Source organism: Zootermopsis nevadensis, unplaced genomic scaffold, assembly GCF_977971745.1.
Source record: "Zootermopsis nevadensis isolate Lab colony 2312 unplaced genomic scaffold, Znev_1.0 Znev_ptg000024l, whole genome shotgun sequence".
In the NCBI taxonomy this organism is placed as follows: Eukaryota; Metazoa; Arthropoda; class Insecta; order Blattodea; family Termopsidae; genus Zootermopsis; species Zootermopsis nevadensis.
In genome coordinates this window covers 8748187-8764533 of record NW_028259156.1, presented here as the reverse complement: position 1 = coordinate 8764533, position 16347 = coordinate 8748187, and the positions used below count along the sequence as shown (strand labels likewise).

Below are 16347 nucleotides of genomic sequence, written 5' to 3'. Positions count from 1 at the left end.
CATAATTTGTACTTATTAAAATATATTAATAAAATAATAAAATCAAGTAGGATGAGATGGGCATGTATCGTGCATGTGGGAGATGAGAAAAGGTAAAAATTCTGGTTGAGAAGCCTGAAAGGAAGAGATCACTCAGAAGGCCTAGACGTAGATATATTAAAATGTGTTTTGCAGAAATAAGGAGGGCTTGGACAACAGGAGTTCTGGATTCTCAATTCAAAGTCGTTTCTGTAATTAAGACAATGAACATTTTGCTTTATAATAAATTTCTCCGGAATTATTTGGCATTAGCCCAGGTGTTTCATAAAAGACGACGAATTTCAAGATTTGTTCCGACTAGCTTTATAGAACTATGAAAATCCGTGTGTCCCTTAACACGATATTAGTAACAGCCCAAGGGGCTGAGATTAGTTGTTATATTTTAGTACGTTTTGCAGAGGATTTTAAACAGCTTAATCATGATGACGATGGTTTGTTTCCAGGAAACATTAACTCCCAGATTTTCTTTTAAAATAGAAAAAATATTTTTCTGTCTGGAGTTTGAAAGAACTGCGCTTTTATGAGGACATCTTTTTCTCTTATTCATTTCAAGTCTATCTCTCCATGAGCGTTGTTCCGTGTCTTACAGTTCTTTTCTGAAAGTTGTGGTTTAGATAACAAAAGTCTTCTCATCACATACCTCCCAGTGTGTCTTTTACGTACACGACGAATGAAAATAAAATACATAAAAAGTGGTCCTTTGGAAAGCTAACAACCAATCGTTTCAGAGAGAAGCTGACGGAGACCCTCATTCAGAAAGCAGCAGGAGGGTTGTACCGCACAGTAAACAATCTTTTCTTCGTTTAACTCTTTTTAACTGCTTTTGTACCTAGACGAGATTACAAGCTACTGAAAACAAGTGAACATTGTTCATATACAATAAATAATTTCCATCTTCCACCATTATTGAGATTAAAATTCAAGCTGTTCCTGTGCTTAATTAATCACCACGCTGTTGGGGAGTATGGGGGAGAAGAGATACAGATCCATTGATTCTCAACCATGGAAGGAATGTAATGTGAGTGACGAAATTCACGCTCCGGGCGTATTATCCTCGGGGAGATCATCTTTACCAATTGCGTAGGAGCTTTGATGGACTCATTGGATGTGGCGTTGAAGATAAAATTCTTATCTGTGCTAGTAATCAAACCCAGGTCGTTTGGCCTATTGTCAGTTACTATTGAAAGAACACGTCGCTTGTAAGAATATGGTAATAAACTATGTCGTGAATGTGTAGTTGCAAATTCAGTCAATGTCAAATTGAAATCCGCTAAAATTTTGGCCACTTTACATTAAGAGAAAGATTCATTTTACACATTTTATAAGAAACTGGATAGTCTGAGAATTGTTGCGAACCTTGTAATGCACTTACATGGAATCACATCCGGACTGTCTACTTCAAAGCCATCCTCTTTTCCTTTCATGAGAGTGTGCATAAAGTTAGCCGTGTCCCAGTTCAGTCGGTTAGTTGCCAGCTTCTGACCGCCGAGGAACGGATACGGACCCAGGTCAGTCCATGTGGGACTTGTGGTGGACAAAGTGGCACTGGGGTAGGTTTTACCCCAAGTTCTTCGCTTTTACCCTGTCAGTATTATTCAACTGCTGTTCCACATTAACGCACGGCATTTTGGAGTCGGTGTGTCTTCCTTTTTTTGACGAGGCAGGTACAGTTAACTCCCTAAACGTCGTTTATGTGGAATATATTTTAGGCGATGGACAATGGATAGTTAAATCAGAATCTCGTGTCGACGAAGCTGGAGCATCAAGTATGATAACCACTCGACCACGACATTCCGCGCCAGTTGAGAATATTATGGAATATTCAATAATATTTAGCTCTGGGGTTAAACTGCAGTCTGACAAATATGACGTCGAAATGTGCGAAATACTGGAGATATATTTGTTTGTTTGTGTGTTTCCTAATGAGCTTACTGTCTTTCTCTGACACAGACAAAAACGCTCATAGGATTGCCAGAAGACTGCAGCCATATTTTTCGACACAACACACATTTTAAAAATAATTTCAGTGACTTTTATTAAAATGGAAATTGTTGTCATGGTTTTACAGGACACGCCATGGTAATATATTTTAATTTGCAATTATTGTTAGGCTAATACCAATATTGCCTCCTTAGCTCCACCGTTTTTTAAGACGGGAACGTCGTATAAAATCATGCACTGATTTTCTTACTGGGATATGTTGCTAACGGACTCGGAAACCCATGGCACACCCCTTCAAGAATACCGAGTGACAAAATAACTACCCACCTTAAGCTACAACCTGTATTACATTATTCATATTTAAAGCAAGGCAGATTACTTTCGTCTGATAGGGTTTTTTACTAAAAAATATTGGATTCCCATTTGGTATCAGTATTTATCTGATGTTGTGAACTTCAGTCCGAGACATTTGACAAGGTAGTATAATAAAAATAAATAATATTATATTGTGAGCGAAAGTAAAACTATGCAATGATTTTTTAAAGTGAAATGTTAAGTAAATCGAGCACAAATAGTCCTGTGTTTTTGTTTATAAATTAATGTATTCATTTTTCTCACACTCATACCACTATAAAAATATTTATTACATGCGCAGTAAATGTTCAGAGAAAAAAACAAAATATCATTATGTAGTCGATATGCCGCACGCGTGGGAAAAATTTAAATAATGCATACAAATTTTTAGTCAGACAACCTATAATTTAGAGTTCACTTGAGAGACCATCCCTCATTGAGGAGGATAGTATTAAAATATATCGGGAAATTGTGCGACTGCATGGGTTGGATTTATCTAAATAACGATAGGGTCTATGACAGAGCTGTCTTGAATATGATAATCAACTTAGTGTCCCATAAATAACAGTGAATTCTTTGTTAGCTTAGATAATGTTTGAAGAAACACTCCGTGATGTTAACTTGTTCTTTTTTTTTGGATAACGCTTATATATGTGTAACAATTTTATAAGAATATCAGTATCAGTGAAAATGAAACACAGATAACTGAAATATGAGTATACGTTTTTTAACGTTTCCTATCATCATTTGCACAGTAACAGATTCCAGGCACCGTTTGCTATACCCCTGATGAATTGAATTCTCAACGTCCGCTTGCAGAACCACTTTGCATACGTTTTTCCTCCGTGTTAACACCTCAGACGGTCGTGGCATTGTAATTCATTTGGATTCGCCTTCTCACCAGACCTGCAGATTATGTACAGCAGCAGTGAATGAATTAAACATTCATTCTCTGTCGGTGGTACTGTGTATTTCAAAATATAAGTCTGCCTCTAACACACTTTATTTTACACTATTTTAAAAACACGAAGTTGTAAAGAATATAACTTAACAATATAAATTTTATATTATGTATATAAAACTCTTTTTAATCTGTAATTTTCCCCTGTTCTCTGTATCTGGTCTCTTTATTGCATAGACAGTCTACAGTCTACGTACGTGTACCACTGCTTGGCTACTGTCGAAAGCATTAATTGAACAATACTCGATAACATCAGTTAAGACGAGTACTACAACATCGCGACATTCTTTCCACGTTTGATACTTGTCTCGATCTAAGCGAATATGTGTTATAAGATCTTCATTGTGTGTATATATATATATATATATACACACTTCGTTATTGTAGCACAGTTTATTTGAAAAGAAAAGTAAAGGTTTGGCATTTTCCTTTCTGTAGTCTAGTCAGAGTCGTCGGTAGATGAATTACGCTTTCTGAAAGTACATCAACTGTCTAGAAATACGTTTGTTTTCATATGTCATGAAACGACGATTGCTGGGAAAATTTTTAATGTATGTAAGAAAAATGATATCATTTATTCGAAATTGTTTCAAAGATGTATTGTTTCAGCCACAGAAGTGTATTCCTGTTTAACTTAAAAAAATCACTAACACCCCTAAGAATTCTGTCAACTCTCATATAGAGCTATAATGTCATTTACTGGACAGGATTCAAATCTGTAAGTTATGTTTAGAGAGGAAAAGCTGACATTTTATGCAGCTCTATGGTCAAAACTCGGTTACAGACGAACGGAATTATTCCTTTGTAAACTTTAAGAAGACTTGACAGCTACATACCGCTGATAAAATTAATAAAGCTTAGGAAACATACACTGACAAGTCACGTCATGAGAATAGCAAATTTACACTTCAGTAGAACAGAGAACGGTTAAAGCAGAGCGTGCGGGATATCTGAATATCTCCTTCCTTTGTAGACACTTGTGTTCGTGTTAACAGGAAGGAACTTATTTTCCTATCTGGGCATTATAAATGTTTTAATGCTTTCAACAGTAGTTTAAGTTTGAGAAACAACTTAGATTTTAACTAGTTTCGAACACAATGTAAATGGTTTTTATTTTAGAAACGAACCTGTTAACCACATTTATAATGCGAGTTATTTCTTTAGTTTGTAATACAATCATATCGTTGTACAGGAAGAGACAAAAGTTGTGTTCTATCTGAACTTGAGTACGGTAAACGTACTTTGCATATCCGCTCTTTGCAACTTCACCTGTCTTGTTAACCTCATTTATTCGTGCTATAAATCTGTTATAACAAGCTAAATACACTAATGGTATGACCCAGCGTTAACAGCCAGATATTATTGTTACTTGTATTCTGTTAAATATCGGGAAAAAAATTAAAAAAGAATTGTAGATGTTAAGGATAGTTATTTTTTGTAACGTAAAAGTATTTTGTACGGTTAACCGATTATAACAAAGTCGAAAAAGTTTGATTTCAGCATCGTATGAAGTATGAATTGTATTGGATAAATATGGACCAAAATGAAATTCTCACAGCAAATTTAAAAGTAGAACACCCACCACAAAATTCAATCGTAATACGTCGAGTAATTTCGTATATAAAACGTGCAGGAGGAGTAATGAATAAAAAATTTATGTAAAGAATGAAATACAAGTAATTCCTAGTCGCCCTGTATGGCACTTATAAGTTAAACGTTAAAAATTGAACTATAATCATATTAAGTCCGGAGTTTGAGATTTAAAGTGTTAAGTCTGGGTAAATGTTATTGACAATGTACTAATAATAGTAGAAATTTGTAATAATAATAATTCGCTTCACATTTACGTGTTAAAAAGTGAGCATGAAAGCCAATTGCAGGCAAGCCCAGTGAGATGGAGGTTCAAGAAAAATGTATCCTACTCAACTTTCTAGGTCAGGAAAGTAACTAGAAGAATGATTAGGTTTGGGGTGCATGCTAATGATCACTGAAGAAGTGTAGTAAAGGTTTTCGAAGTTCGCGACTATGACTTTGAGTTAGTGACGCTAGAAATTACTGGCTTTACTTAATTAGACTGTGTCCTTGTGGGATTGCTTGAGAGGGAAGGTAATGCGTTTTCTTAACTGCAGTTGTGTCTCATCCAAGACTAAGTATACAACTTAAAGCCCTGCTAATATGAAATACAAAACAGAAGTCAGGGGGTTGTTAATAAAAAGCAAATACCTTAATGTTAGATTTTGTATTGTCTTGTGCTTTTATTCTGCAAATAAAATGAGTTCTAGATGAAGCTGGTTTCAAGTTTCGTCTTTCGAACTTCAGGCACCAAGAAGTCATTAAGAGCTCGTGTTGTGGATACTGTAAATTATTGGCCTACAATTATATGGTCTGGAGAGAAATTATGAGGTTTTGTATTGTAATCTGTTTTAAGATATGGTCTTTAAAGAACTTAGGATGCCTAGGCTCCGTACAATGTTTCAGTCACTATGAATAGGAATGGAATATATTATTATATAGATAATAATTATATAATTAATAATATAATATTATATATATTTATAGGAATATAAATGAATAGATGTAAAAGTAAAGTAAAGTTTGTCCCACTATACGTCATGTAGGCGTTTGGGGTGAGTGGAGGTACAGCTCCTCTCTCTCTTGACCTCGGCACTAGATGGGGGTGAGTGGTCAGCATCACGCCCCGGCCGGCTTTACCCCCGGGAAAGGACCCCGGTACCCATTGTAGAGGAGGCTGGGTGGGCCCCAGAGCCGGTCTGGACGCAGAGGCTATAGGAAAAATCCTCTGCCCCCGTCGGAGATCGAACCCCGGTCGTCCAACCCGTAGCTAGTCACTATACTGACTGAGCTATCCCGGCTCATAAATGAATAGATGTACAAATTAAATTATTATACTTAGTGATCCATTATTTCCTCTAGCACAAATTCAGACTACTTAATTAATCTTTGAAATGTAACCAACAATATTTTATTCTGGGTTTGTAGGCGTGTGTACGATATTTCTCCATACAAATTATCACATGGCTAGCCATAATGGTTCATAATTTATAGTCGTAAAAAATTAAAACTGTAGATTTCAACATAACACTATGTGCTTTGAAAACAAGATAACAACAAAATATGAATAACAAAGATATGTTAAATTTAAAACAAGTCTCGTGTATATTCTTAGCAATTTTTAACACCGCGTAAACTTGTAGGCGGACATCAGCGTTACTTAGTAACATATTGTCTCTTTCTTTAGGGTTCCGCTGACTAGTCACCGCGATTAACTCTCTATAGCTGAACCACCTGAGCGCATAACAGTGATGTGAAAGACAGCAATGGTACAATCCGAGAGTCTTCGCATTGTTAAAGCACTTTAATTCAACAATTAATTATGTTCATAATGTTGGAACAATGTATTCAAATAATTATTTCGGTTTACATTGTTGCAACCAGAATCGTAGAAACATATCGGTGCCAAGGTCTTGTGGGGAAGGCACAGAAGAGAAGACTCATAGGGCCAGGCGCCTGGAGCAGCAAACCCCAGTTGGCCAAACGTCTGATTGGCAGTCCCGTGTGGCCTCACCCATGAAGGTGGAATCCGTCTTCGTCCAAGCTCAATGGGAGCAAAGCTATGAGTTTTGGAAGCCCGGAAGGCGGGTGCAGGCCTGAGGAAAAGCCAGTAAAGTGAAGAACAATATATCGACAATGACTGCAGACACCAGACTGTTAAATGGTTTGTAATATTCGCTAGACCGCCACGGTGGTCTAGCGGTCAGAACGCTAGCCTTGTAATCCTGGGGTCCCGGGTTCAATTCCCGGTGGTGCTCAGATTTATAACTTGTGTTAGGCAAGGCCGTGGCCTAGGCATCACGGAGTTTTTCTCCGGGGGCTTCCCCGGTTTCTCCGTGGCATCCCAACAATTACTCCATTCACACACAGAAGAAGGCAATGGCAAACCACTTCTGGATCATCTGCCAAGAACGTATATGAACAGGTCCCAGTCCGAGAAAAGGATGGAAGGATCCTGTCCGTATGGACCTGTCGTCAGACAGAACACTAAAAAAAGTGATAGTGGAACCACGGTTCCGGAGAATTAGACGTAAATACGTCTGTACGGAAAGGAAGTTTATATATTGGCTTTAATCTAAATATTTCCTTTATACTTGCTTTACAATTTAGTAAAGTTTGATTAAGACTTTGCTTGAAGATTTCTGTCTTCTGGGTTATTGCGCTGTGTAGTCTGGTCGATGTTAACCAACGTTTCAGAGGTCATACTGCCTCCGTCATCAGGGCGATGAATATTCATCGCCCTGATGACGGAGGCAGTATGACCTCTGAAACGTTGGTTAACATCGACCAGACTACACAGCGCAATAACCCAGAAGACAGAAATCTTCATATTCACCGCTGTGAGAACCTCAAGTCTTACAAGACTTTGCTTATTTAACTTGAATTAGTTACGCTTAAGATGGGTCTGTGGTAGCTGAATGTAATGAAATGAAATGTAAGGTAAGGTAAGGTAAGGTAAGGTAAGGTAAGGTAAGGTAAGGTAAGGTAAGGTAATGAAATGTTTTATAGGTAACAACAATGCTAAGTAAACAGATGACGTTTCCTTGGTAACAATAATGCCGAGTAAACAATTGACGTTTGCTAGGTAACAATAATGCCGAGTAAACAATTGACGTTTCCGAGGTAACATAACAATGCAGTTACACTTTTTCGTAGCTGGATTAGGAAATCAAGACCGACCTTTACAGAAAACGTTTGGCGACTGAGCAGGTCGGCAAGCGCTCTAATCCATTGACTGCTAGGTTATTTGAGGCTACATGAATGTCTACTTGTTTCAACGTAAGAGTCCGACGATGGCAGTAGGAGACTGGGCGTCTGTCTGCACACAATCACCCATCTTTCTCACATTATGATGGTCCCCTGTGGTGAAAATATTACATGGCAGTCCGACCGCTGGGTGTGAGTGAGGAAGGAGACGGGAGAACCCATCTAGCTGTGTCAACACGCTTGGCGCGCGCCAACAAAGAGATCGCTAAAACTAACAAAACACTGTCTCCTCCATTCCTTCAAACGTCATCACACTCAGAGTCTTATAATAGAGAGCAAACGTAAAAATAAGGAAACAGAATAAAAAGAAAATCTGAAGATAAAGAAGAACACTCAAGATTCCAATTATTATGTTTTGTTAGTGGATGATGCATTGAAGCGGATTGGGGAAAAATTCACGACCCCTCGTCTTTTCCGCAAAACATTCGCCTGTACCTACTTTTAGTTTTACTAATTGTGCTCCTTTTCATTAAGAATGCAAGTGGCCACAGAACTATGTCGAAAGTCTTCATTTTGTGCTCACTTCGGTGATATTTTCCCCATACTCTTCTGGTGGTGTTTTGGGGATAGGTGAACCAAACTGTACAATTCTCGAATCAACGTCATTTCTAGGAAATACGTAATATGTAATATATATTTCGGTTGAGAACTCTATACAGAGATCTGCGGCCGCCTAACACCAGGCTTTTACGACCACCTCTAGGAAATACATTTTTATATTAATTCCAAATTCATAATTGTTTTAAATATTCCCATCGATTATGCGTTCGAACAGGGCTTGAACCAAGAATGCATCAGTTTTGGAGGCAGTCTTTCTGGAACATCAGGTGTTTTATACGATTTTACATTTTATTTTGTGAAAATAATAAAAGTTCTTCGACCTTACCAATATGCAGTAATATTTGAAACCTATTTTATTCACTGATAAAACAGGAATATTTATTCTCAAAATTTAAATTAATGACCGGAAGCCCATGTTAACTTGTGTTTCTTTGCTTTTATCGTGTGTATTGTAACAAATGAATCTCATGCATATCACTTAATATCATTTCAACGTAATGTTTTCATAGCTGTCAGTCTCATCATCCCTTCCCAGCGTGCCGAGATTAGTCTACAGACGATTACAGTTGATGAGTGACTGTGAACAAACTAATTAGGAAGAAAGATTTTTCCAGCCACAGTAATTATAAAGTGGGGAGTGTTCAAAAACAACATTAATCTTTAGTTTGTTTCTTAAATAATAGGAATATTCTGTATATTATGTTGATATAATTTTAAATACGGATTTTCAATCGAGGCCTTACTAATATTTTCACTATTATGTTTTATACGAAAATACTTTTGAATCTACTTTTATTGATTTCGCCACAGTTTAATACAGATGCAACTTTAAGATGATATTTAAGTTTGTGATCGGAGGCCTGGGTAAAGTTATATTTACATCCTTATCAACTGAAATTGTCAACTACTGACTTTTATATTATTCTTATTGTTAAAATTAAAATATATATTAATTTTCTTGAATGCCTAAACAGCATTTAGGTCTAACATGACAGAAAATATAAACCCCTGATTTCTTAATGAGCAACCATAATTGCGATAGTATGTTTGTTCATCGAAAATTCTGTTAAGTTAATTATGTCTTTAAACGTGGAAGGAACCATCCAGTGTACAAAGAGAGTTGCGTTCTCTTCATCATAAAATAAGTGAATGCAGAGAGAACTTTGTTATTTGCTTCATTATATACACTACGTCAATAGTAGGGGCATATATAGTCATTGGGGGAAAATTAATGACGTATTTAGTGGGATCAGAAGATACTATCATGGGGTGTGCTATCGTATTTTGTCGGGAAATACAGATGAAAACTAAGATAAAACTCTCAATTAGAATCCTAACTCCCAGACAGATATTGTTGGTATTACAGCCTTCCAAATACTCGTACGTAACGTGAAAGATACTTTATCCCTCTTATATATCTCTTAATTTTAATTCGTTTACAAATGTCAGCGTTATACCTTAAATATTACGTAGTCGTAAATAATGACAGGTAACACATTTCCTTTTGTCTTGAATTTTCTTGCCGCGGTTGAATATTACGTATTTTAGTCTTGATGCTAATACACAGAGACCATCACTTTTATAACCGCATTTTGTATTCATTCAAATAAATTATGAGCAACAAAAATATTTGGGTAATGAATCAAAGTTTTAACATAGATATGTTGCCAGGAAACGAATCACGATGCAAATTAGTGACGTAGATATTGTGTTCCAAAACGGTAATGTGGATTTGCGACTAATGATCACGAATGTCCCGTTACTTAACTGCATAAGTAACTGTCAAATAAATTTGGGCCTATCAAATGCGTTAAATAATTAGAAACTTGGAAATAATTGTTTTATAGAGAAATCCTTGTTTTCCTAGGTCTTAATTTATTCAAAAGAGAGTTTATTATCTTGGTATTACATCAACGAATTGACTTCATCATGTTCATGCTATGTTATGTGTACAGATTCTTTCATATATCTAGAACTTTAATAAATTCCGCTAGAATATTCATTGTCAGTAGTTTTATGTATATAGTACATACGTAGGAAATCTGTAAGTTACACATTGATCATAAGAGGCACGCTTGAGTAGCGACAAAATTGGGGGATTACTTACGAAAAACACCTTACATCAGATTTGTTCAGTAACACAGAAGTCGAAAGCACCATTCCATGAAGGAAATGCAAAATGTCATGTTACATTCAGGTGTAACGTGTAACAGTTTTTTCCCTTAAGACTGTACCTCACATGAGTGACTCTTTACTCTCCAGTGCGTGTACTGCTAAAAAGTGTTCTCCTTTGCTAAAATAATTTTTCATGCTCCATTACTTTGTCAAATAGTTAGTCTGAAAAGTCGACTCACTGAAGTGAATAAGTTCAAAGCACATTTTAAAAATACTGCTTTTGTACATGTTCAGGGAACTGAGGGCGAAAGAACAAAGCACGGCCTAACGCTCCGGCAATATAAGAAAAAAAAGTAGCTTCTAAAAGAAACTTTATTTTATGTTGTTCCATACGTTTCTCTTGTGTCCCTGTGTACTGTAATCAACCACGAATATCTGTCCAACAGGTTCTTAGTTCAAAAGCCGTCAGATCTTCCGAATTTTTCAGAGGACTTATTTGGATTTGGGTGAATTTCCTGTATCAGACACCTAACAATTCATCACCTTTACAAACGTCTCGGCGTAGTGGTCGTCGTTCTAGGAAGATATCGAGTTTCATTATCGACCAGGAGCCTGGGCGTTATGACTGAAATTGTACATGATTTTTATCAGTTACTCTGAGTTAATAATTGAGTAATAAGACTTACCTTATAAAATGTAGCGTTTACCTGTTTCTTTGAAGTGTAAAAAATAAATAAAAGGTACTTTTAAGAGTAGGGTAATGAGGAAAGTATCTATACCCAAGGGAGAGGAAATAACATAATTTTGGTAATAAATGTCGAATTCTGATTTCATGTGCCCGAAAAGTTCTGTGACATGGAACCCTACGTGGTTAATAATCGGTTTTGTGTGATTCCCGGTGTAAACAACTATTATTTCGATTTCCGTCTTCTGGGTTGTTGCACTGTGTAGTCTGGTCGATGTTAACCAACGTTTCAGAGGTCATACTGCCTCCGTCATCAGGGCGATGAGTATGAAGATTTCTGTCTTCTGGGTTGTTGCACTGTGTAGTCTGGTCGATGTTTACCAACGTTTCAGAGGTCATACTACCTCCATCATCAGGGTGATTTTTAGTATGAAGATTTCTGTCTTCTGGGTTGTTGCGCTGTATAGTCTGGTCGATGTTAACCAACGTTTCGGAGGTCATACTGCCTCCGTCATCAGGGCAATGAGTATGAAGATTTCCGTCTTCTGGGTTGTTGCACTGTGTAGTCTGGTCGATGTTAACCAACGTTTCAGAGGTCATACTACCTCCATCATCAGGGCGATTCTTAGTATGAAGATTTCTGTCTTCTGGATTGTTGCGCTGTGTAGTCTGGTCGATGTTAACCAACGTTTCAGAGGTCATACTGCCTCCATCATCAGGGCGATGAAGATTTCTGTCTTCTGGGTTGTTGCGCTGTGTAGTCTGGTCGATGTTAACCAACGTTTCAGAGGTAATACTGCCTCCGTCATCAGGGCGATGAATACGGAAATCTTCATACTCACCGCTGTGAGAACCTCAAGTCTTACAACTATTATTTCCTTAAAAAGCATTAACAAATAGAATTTTGTAATTGTAATTGGCATGGCTGAATTATTAAACGTAATTTTTAGGCGAGATCTGGTATCAAGGGTTAAATGCTAACAATTAAACGTGAACTGAACTCGTTAATTTGAATGTAAGTCATCTGAACATTCCTGTCACTCACATGCAGGGAATTTATTATGCCTTCTGTAGGAATTCAGTTGCGAACACAGACTGAACATTTTTGACGTAAATACGTCTATATGGAAGGGACAGTGTCATTCCGCAAAAAAGGGTAACGAAAAAGTGTAAGAAAAATGTGTAATTTTGTTACCTAGGAAATATAAACAATTTGTAAATATGGACTGACAACAATGGTCAGCTTGTATGCATTGTTATGTACCTAGGAAACGTCATCTGTTTACTCGGGATTTATGTGTTATTGCGGAAAGAGCTGAGCTGTGAATCGCTTGTAGAAGAAGTGCGTCGTGGAATAGATAATTTTGCGCTGGTAAAAACGTTTTACAACATCACAGGTACTTATCTTATATAAGAATTATTAAGAAATGTTTGTTGCGTCATACTCTGTACAATATGGAGGACATTGAAGCTAAAAGACTCCATAACGCAGAATATATGAGAGTACAGAAAACGTAAAAAATTGAAGTATTAAATAATGAACTCCAGAGTGTAATGTCAGTGGTGAAAACGTTTTAATCGTAACCCTGTATATTTGTAACCACAAACCTATTGATGATTGTAAAAGACTTATTTTGAGAAATTATACAAAGATGTTTTCAGTTATGGCCACTGAAGATCCTAATACAATGCCGATAATATTAAGAGGAGATTTTAATATTGATTTAAAGAAGGAGGAAAATCAAAGCTTTGTCACATTTATGGAGGAAACGTTTGGCTTAATGTTGATGTCAAATCCTCAATGTAGTACTAATAGATCAAAATCTTGTATAGATATGGTGTTTGCACGGAATGTTGATACTCTAAAATGTACAAATTTTATAACATATTTCAGCTATCACAGACTCATCTTTATCGTAACTAATTCAGGTTAAATAAGCAATGTCTTAATCAAAATTTACTCAATTGTAAAGCATGTATAAAGTAAATATTTAGAATAATATTATTATTGCCTAAATATAATTTAAATACAAAGACGTATTTACGTCAGATTCTCCGGAACCGTGGTTCCACTGTCATTTTTCCCCCATCTTTATTGTTAGCTTAGAACTGAAGAACGGTTGTATTTTCTGTCATTGTTGATTGGACCGTTGTTAGGATACATGCTTGTTATTCGAGTTGTTGATGGCAGATTGGTTGAGGAAAGTTAATGCATTATTTGGAAGCAGTGAAATTATAGTTTTAGAAGTTGAGGCACGATTACTAAGAGACCAAATCTTCGAGATACCGAAGTCAAGTAAGGAAAGGACCAGAGAGAATCTGCAGAGATTTGCGTATTGATTAAACGTTTCTTGAAGAGGAAGGGATAAACTTTGGGTATCAGAGGCTTAAGATACGCGATCTTCACATTGTAAAATTATTCTCGTGATTAAAACTTCCATTTTCAAGGTATATTTTTTACCACCATTCAAGTATGCCGCATGAAACCTTTATGAAGTGTAAAAAAATGCTGACCCCGGAGTTTGGAAATCATAATTCGTTTTTTCTAATATTAAACAAAATAAAATGTTTGCTGTGTCTGTACGCTGTTACTACAATGGGTTATAAATATTTATCAATTATGATTACCTGATTCTAATATTGATGGTCATTTATTGAATGCAAAAATCAATTCTGATACTGTATTGTACGCATCTACAATGACTTTCTTTCTTTCTTTCTTTAAGGTCTGAACATTGAAATCTAGTAATGGATTCCGGCTTAAATGATCTCCTAGAGGAGTTGGAGTGTCCAGTATGTGTGGAGTACATGCTACCACCAATCGCCATGTGCCTGAACGGGCATAGTACTTGTTCCACCTGCAGAGAGAATCTTCTGATCTGTCCAGTCTGCAGGAGCCCATTTTCAAATGTCAGAAGCCTACTCGCAGAAAGTTTGGTTAAGAAAATGAGGTTTCCCTGCAGATTTTCAAAAAGTGGATGCGGAAAGATATTTGATCAGCAGCGTTTAAGGAAACACGAAAACAAGTGCGGTCAGCGTCCGTTCAAATGTCCATTCTCTTCTATCCCAGACACATTTTGCTCCTGGGTGGGCAATGTGACCAATATTAAAACTCATATTCGGAGGATGCACAATATATCTACTATGAAATTACAAAATGGAAAGCTGTGTTTAGAGTTAGAAGACTGCAATACTCCAGATAAAGATATCGACTGGATGAGAGCCATTTTCTGTATGGGCGAAATATTCTTCATGAACATCAGAGCGGCAGATCGTAAAATACGGTTTTGTCTCCGCCACGTGGGGCTTCGGTACAAAACGCTCAATTATAAATACAAAATATCGATTACGAAAGCCAATGGGCCTGGAAGTATCTCCGCATACAGCACGTCAAAATATTTTCTATGTGATGTGGATAATATATTTAGAGAAAATAAGTGCGCTGTTTTCGGTAAGAAATATTATAAATGGTACATTCGAAAAGACGGCAACTTGCAGTACGAGGTACACATATCGAGAATTGCTAAAATGTAGTTTTTATATGGCCCGAGCGACGTCTCAACGGCGCTTTAGATACGTCTTTATGTACGGAATTTACGTACTAATATTGAATTAGTACTTACAAATAAATAAAAGTTAAGATATTATGAGGTTGCTAGCTAATAAAAAGGAAGTGTAAGATATTAAAATACTAAAAAAATGACAGAAAATTGAATGTGGCGAATATAAATCTAGATTATTCTTGCCTGGGTAGAATGATAAGGCTTCGATGGTCAGTTATCATGTCAGGCTTGAAGGCCTGGAAAGTCGACGCCGTCCTGAATGTATTTACCTGCAGGTGAAATCGATGCGATGGCCTGATATAGGAACAAAATCGAATTAGAATAGAACAGGGGATGTTGTATGCAAATATCCCATATCTCCTCCTCCTTTCTATTATCAAACCCTTGGTACATTAACTCTTATTTAGTAGATATGAAGTCGGGCAACGAACCAACCAAAAGCTAACTAAGGGCTTATAACTAAAGCGCGAATTTGCTTACGCTAACGGGGGTTTTGTCGCGACTTTTCATTCAAATTAGGGTCTGTCGCTGCTGATGAGAGGTTATCCTGTTAGGCAACTTGTCCTTCGGGTAAATGATTGAATGGTTCTCTGGGGTTTGAACCCGGAGAGGGTGGGTCCGCTTCGGCTAAAAGAGTCTCGTAACTAAAATGAGAATTCCTTATATAGGGCAGGTGAGATAAATGCATTGGTGCTGATTCTTGAGAGAGGAGCTTGTGGTTGAGGAAAGGCGGGACAGCTATGTACGGGCGGGGAGGTGACAGCAATAGTGGTAGGTATAAACCCACAACAACCATGAGGGTCTTCAGATAAAGTGATTTCTCCTCCTAAGTCGCAGAGTCCATCAGCCAATGCGACCCTAACACTTCTGGTTTCAAATCCGAGACAGCCATTCAACCAAAATCCTTCCCACAAAGGACAAGTTTCTTGATGTGGATAATCTCATAATCCCTAGTTTGAAAAGTCAAGGCCGTTCGCGAAGATAAATTCCCGTTAGCATACGCAGGAATGGCGTAACCTAGCAAGGAACGAAGTCTTGCGCTTGAGCTACGCTCAGTCCTTAGCTTTTTGGTTACTGGTGATTGACCTCACTTCATACCACCTTAAACACGGAAAATGCAATGTGTGCCGAAACGTCTGTTAGCACATATTCGACACAGTTCTTACCCGAGAGTAACTTATATATTGTATTGTCGGCATCAAAAAAACTTTGTTGTTTAACGTATTAGTAAGATCTCTCATGTACATTATAATAAAACTGTTTCGTTACTTTTAAACTTTCTCTTCTAT

The 16347-nt window shown here is 37.0% G+C and overlaps 1 protein-coding gene across 17 annotated transcripts in view; it reads left to right on the top strand.

Moving 5' to 3' along the window:
* The window catches only part of LOC110827981 (E3 ubiquitin-protein ligase sina-like), a 635101-nt gene that overhangs the window by 581103 nt on the left and 37651 nt on the right, over positions 1–16347 (top strand). For 4 of the 17 annotated variants that reach the window (XM_087355362.1, XM_087355361.1, XM_087355364.1 and 1 more), the window contains one exon: positions 14222–16334. The exons of 4 other annotated variants lie outside the window; for them this stretch is intronic. In XM_087355362.1, coding sequence (XP_087211488.1) covers positions 14244–15029 — 786 coding nt within the window. In that variant the 5' untranslated portion in view covers positions 14222–14243 and the 3' untranslated portion in view covers positions 15030–16334. 9 more of the 17 variants (XM_087355372.1, XM_087355376.1, XM_087355370.1 and 6 more) reach the window with 7 other exon arrangements.